This window comes from Fukomys damarensis, unplaced genomic scaffold, assembly GCF_012274545.1.
Source record: "Fukomys damarensis isolate Sample0158 unplaced genomic scaffold, DMR_v1.0_HiC HiC_scaffold_39, whole genome shotgun sequence".
Classification (NCBI taxonomy): domain Eukaryota; kingdom Metazoa; phylum Chordata; class Mammalia; order Rodentia; family Bathyergidae; genus Fukomys; species Fukomys damarensis.
Window position 1 is genome coordinate 79,010,192 of NW_022900951.1, and position 5,281 is coordinate 79,015,472.

Here is a 5,281-nt window from a genome sequence, read left to right on the forward strand (position 1 = left end):
GATGAGGATGTAATTCAATAAGGCCCTGGGTTCAATCCCAATTTCAGAACACATAAAAATAAAAAACAAAGAAAGCAACAAACACAAATAGACAAACAGGAAACTTCAAGAGAGTAAGACATTCCCATCATCTATCTCCTTTTCTGAGATATAGATCCCCATTTGGTAGAAGAAGGTGGGAGGTAGAGGGAAAAGCAGTTGTATTAGGGGTGAAGATGATACAAAAGTACTCCTCCTCAAAGATAAATAAAAGTTTAATAGACACCGGGAAAAGATGCAGCCTCTCGGGTTAACCAAAGAAAGGCAAATCTGAATGGCAGGGAGGAGGCACTACAGGTCTCCCTGATTAGCAAAAAGGAGGGGAGGGGTTGGCTCCTGCCCACTGCTGGTGGGAGGGGATAACTGGGGTCCTGATCTCAGGGGTGACGTAGCCCTCACGTGAGCCGGAGTTGACGCATGCAGACATCCTTTTAATCCTGGTCTTCCTTTGATCCGGTTTCCTGGTCGCTATTTTTACTCAGGGATCTGGGTATATTGCGGTGGATAGTAGGAAGAGGAGGAAGTAAATGCTTGGATTCTAGCAGGTCTGTTTGTGGATGGGCGCTGCTTGGAGATCTGCTTCCCTACCTTGCAGGCAGCGGAGGGCGGAGACCAACTGAACACAGCCCTTTCTCCTCCATTTTCCTAGCACTATCCCTGGCCCTTCCGGATTAAAAAAAAAAACAAAACAAAACAAAATGTGGACCTTGGAAGGCAGGCCTCGAGGGGAGACCTCAGACTAGGAGGGGGTACAACTTTGTTATGGCAGAGCCTTGAGTTAGGAGCGCAGGTGTTTATTTGATATTCCTTGTACTGGTTCGCCTGCCAAGCCAGAATCTCTAGATGTCGACTGTCATTCCCCTTGTTTTTCAGTAGGGCGCTGTACCATCGCTGTACCATTCCAGCAAAGGAATAATCTACTCCGAATCCCTGCAGGTCAGTGCAAAGCTCCGCAGGCCCCAGAAAGATGGGGATAACTCTGTCTAACTTGTGATTCTTATCAGCTCTTCAGCAATTTTAGTGTGTGTCTGTGTGTGTGTGTGTGCGCGCGCGCGCGTGCGTGCGTGTGTGTGTGTGTGTGTGTGTGTAAAAAGGATGTGACATTGCCAACAGGAAAAATGGTTATCATTGAGGGTGGATTCCATTACAGAGTGGGGCAGAAGAGATTATTTGATCTTTTTTTTAATTCCTAAGGTTATTCTATTTTCCTTAGCCCCGCCTCCCTCCATCCTTTCCAGAGGTTCCAAAGAGGTGTGTATTTTGCTGGGAAAATGGCCAGGCCTGTGCGGAGTGGGGAACAAGAGTTTAGCTGGAGGGTTTGTGTCAATGGAGTCCAGAGAAGTGGGACTAGAGTAAGAGCTAAAAAGGCAAAATGAATCTGACAACCAGGACCCCGAATTTGGAAAAGCTGATTTTGGAACTCTCTGAAGTGCTGTTCCATTCCCTGAGCCTTCCATCTTGGCTGTGTCACCTGTTTCTGTGGAACTTGGGCCTGAATGAAGACCATTCCAAACTTCGGAACCAGAAAGAGAAAAAGGTTGTCCAGAAGCAAATAGGTCAGATTGAGGGTGATGGATTGGGAAATCCTAGGTTGGAGGATGATGGTGATTGTGAACTCAAGTGGGATTATAGAGCTCCTCAAGTCCTCCTCTTTCCCTCCTTTGTCCACACTTTGAGGTTGCCAAAGAAGTTCTCTGCAGATGCTAGACTGGGGAGAAAGTGGCTGGTGTTGAGAGTCTTGTGATGGAGGTGGGGAGGAGGTTTTGGGGTACAGTATCTTTGGTGTTGATCCCCCGAAACATTCAGTCGTAGAGCTGGTTAGTCCTTAGGTTTGGTGGAGGCAGAAGGAGAGACAAGGGAGGAAGAAAATTGTTCTTGAGCATGGAAATAGGTATAATTAGGGGGTGGGTACGTGGGAAGGATGACCTGGTACCTTAGATCTAGATAGTGAGGATGGCAGAGGCAAGGGTGGAGTGTGAGATCTTTTCACATTTCAAACTAATTTGGCTTCTAGATACTACTTCTCTGTCCGTTTTGTTTCAAAGAAGGGGATGTGGTTGTCACTTCTGGAGGAAATGTTGATGGGGGTGGGATGGTGTGGGGGTAGAAAGTGGGAGCAGATCACTGAAGGAGGAGAGGGAGAGAGGAAATTAATTTTAAAGCTAAAGCTCTGAGGACATTAGGAATCAATAGGTGGGGAATTAATTGCAAGAAAGGACTAGAGCCAAGGATTCATGAAAGGGATATGTGTCCTATCCTTGGTTAGGTCTGTTTATCCCTTGAATTCTTATCACACCCCTCTTTATTCCCGTATCTGCAGGTCAACAGAATACAGTGCATTTGGAGGCTAGAAAGAGAAGGAAGAAACTGCTTGGACCTCTTCGGGTATATCTGAGTGCTTCATTGCCCTAGGACATCTTGAAGGACAGAGGTGGCAGGGAACTTTTAAAATACTTTAAATTTGATGTTCTGAGTGGGATGGTAAAATATGAGGTCTGTATGTGGGAAAATTTACAAAATTAGCTTCCCAATTGAGAAAAGGAATCAGTGATTCTAATAGCAAGCTCTGTATATTTGTAGTTCAGTTTGTTTGCATGCAAAGGCACAAAAGGGGAAGCCCAAAGCTTGAAATCTTTCCTTTATTTCTAGATTGCCCTCTGTCTGCAGTTGCAGCAGTCTGCCAGCAGCAGCTGAAGACTCCGCCCCTTACACAGGATTATCCTGGGCTGGAGCAAGCCTGCTCTGTGCCCAGGTTAAGAGATTCACTCCAGCTATACCATGGGCCGCACTAGGGAGGCTGGCTGTGTAGCTGCTGGCATGGTCATTGGGGCTGGTGCCTGCTACTGTGTATACAGATTGACCTGGCGAAAAGATGAGAATGAGAAAATCTGGGATGATGATGAAGAGTTTAGTGATACATCAGAAATTGGGGTTGAGACCGAGAAAGGAGCCAAGAATAATGTTGGAGTAGGGGTTGGAGCCAAACCTCAGTGTGACACTGAGGCCAAGGCTGAGGTGAGATTGGGACTTGAGAGTGGTCCGGGTATAAAGCAGGGGTCCCACTGTGGATCCCAGAGTAGAGGTGGCCTAGAAGCTAAGGCCAAGGCCCTTTTCACCATCTTGAAGGAACAGGCAAGTGCAAAAGTGGGCAAAGGGGCCAGGATTGGTAACATTTCTGGGAGTAGGACCCTTGCACCAAGTTTGCCCTGCCCCGGAGTCAGAGGTGGAGGCTGCCACCCCGCTAAGAGTGGAGCTAGGGCTGGGAGAAAGGCAAGTGGAAAATCCAAGGGAAAAGCTCGAAATAAGAGCACTAGGGCTCTACCTACAACGTGGCCAGTCCGCAGGGGCAAGTTCAATTTTCCCTATAAAATTGATGATATTCTAAGTACTCCTGATCTTCAGAAGGTCCTTAACATCCTGGAGAGAACAAATGATCCTTTTATTCAAGAAGTAGCCTTGGTCACGCTGGGTAACAATGCGGCATATTCATTTAATCAAAATGCCATACGTGAATTGGGTGGTGTCCCAGTTATTGCAAAACTGATAAAAACGAAAGACCCCATTATTAGGGAAAAGACTTACAATGCCCTTAATAACTTGAGTGTGAATGCTGAAAATCAGGGCAAGATTAAGACATATATCAGTCAAGTGTGTGATGATACTGTGATCTGTCGCTTGGACTCAGCTGTGCAGATGGCTGGACTAAGACTGTTAACCAACATGACTGTGACCAATCATTACCAACATTTGCTTTCCTATTCTTTTCCAGATTTTTTTGCTTTATTATTCCTAGGAAATCACTTCACCAAGATACAAATTATGAAACTAATTATAAACTTTACTGAAAACCCAGCCATGACAAGAGAGCTGGTCAGTTGTAAAGTACCATCAGAGTTGATTTCCCTCTTTAATAAAGAATGGGATAGAGAGATTCTTCTTAATATCCTCACTCTTTTTGAGAATATAAATGACAATATAAAAACTGAAGGTCTTGCATCATCCAGGAAAGAATTCAGCAGAAGTTCACTGTTTTTTTTATTTAAGGAATCTGGAGTATGTGTTAAGAAAATCAGAGCATTAGCAAATCATAATGATCTAGTGGTGAAAGTAAAAGTCCTGAAAGTATTAACCAAGCTCTAATTTCTTTTTTTCTTTTCTCTCTCTCTCTCTCTCTTTTTTTTTTTGGTACTGGGGATCGAACTCAGGACCTTGCGCTTTGGAGGCAGGTGGTAACACCACTGAGCTAAATCCCTGGCAACCAAACTCTTAATTTCTGTCCCAAACAAAATCGATACAGATTTGTAGTTCCAAATTGGGAACAATGAGTTTTTTAAAATTTTTTGTTTTTCACTGTGTTTATTTGGCAAGGAGATCCTTTGAGCTGCTATTTTGGAATAATAAAAACACGGATTATTAATAGTCATTGATGTTGGGTTCAGACTGGACTACTTTAAGGATACTAAGTGAATATTAGAGCTTGCAATAGCATTTATTGTTTTTATCTTCCTTCCTAGGTTGAGATTTTTTACTTTATGTATACTGACAGTGAAGTAATTGTGCATTATGAATAAGTTATACTCTTTTGTATTGTTTTTATATTAGTTAGCCTAAGACTCGTGTTTTATCAATAAAGTTCTGTGTTTTGAGCAGCAGGAAAAAAAAGGCATTGTGTCTATTTGGAAAGACAAGATATGTGGAAACAAAAAGTACAAAATCAGAGGCTTCCAGTCATGGACAGATGGTTTCCAAAGGTTCTTCGAGGCACCAAAAGCTGCTGCACACAAAGGTGTTCAGGGAGTTTTACAGTGAAGAGCTTGAAGGACAAGATGCAAAAGGTCAGAAGGGCACGCAAAGAAGAACAGTGGTGGAAGAAAGACATGGAGGTGGGACTTTTGCTCCAGAGAAGACACTGATCTGCCTGGAGTAGAGCATGTGGAGAGGAGAGCAGGGGGATGCGGGTAGAGTCAGTGGTTGAGGGGAGTCTTACTCTCTTTTTCTTGGAGCACATCCAGTTGCTGAACTGGGGTGTCTGGATATTACCCTCCTCTGCCCCTGGGAGACAACGAGGCCTTTCGTAACCAGAGGAATGACAGGATGAAAGGAAGACAGTCTAGCTGCTTTGTGTGTAGGATAGGACTGAGTTGGGGTGGGGACAGAAATGGGGACTACAGATCAGAAATCTAGTTAGGAAGTTAACTGCCATAGATCTGGCGGGTGATGAGAAAAGCATGAAATTTCACTG

At 44.3% G+C, this 5,281-nt stretch overlaps 1 protein-coding gene across 4 annotated transcripts; it reads left to right on the plus strand.

The window, feature by feature from the left end:
* The first annotated feature begins 450 nt into the window (after nucleotides 1–450).
* On the plus strand, nucleotides 451–4,239 carry Armcx1 (armadillo repeat containing X-linked 1). 4 transcript variants are annotated; one of them, XM_010623419.2, is made up of 4 exons: nucleotides 451–584; nucleotides 913–975; nucleotides 2,360–2,424; nucleotides 2,689–4,239. In XM_010623419.2, exon 4 carries the CDS (start codon nucleotides 2,818–2,820, stop codon nucleotides 4,177–4,179), a length of 1,362 nt encoding a protein of 453 aa, XP_010621721.1. In that variant the 5' UTR covers nucleotides 451–584; nucleotides 913–975; nucleotides 2,360–2,424; nucleotides 2,689–2,817; the 3' UTR covers nucleotides 4,180–4,239. The 4 variants fall into 4 exon arrangements, with proteins under 4 accessions (XP_010621721.1, XP_010621722.1, XP_033616171.1 ...); XM_010623420.2 differs by having other exon boundaries at nucleotides 916–975; XM_010623422.2 differs by lacking the exon at nucleotides 451–584 and adding an exon at nucleotides 612–829.
* Nucleotides 4,240–5,281: the final 1,042 nt, after the last annotated feature.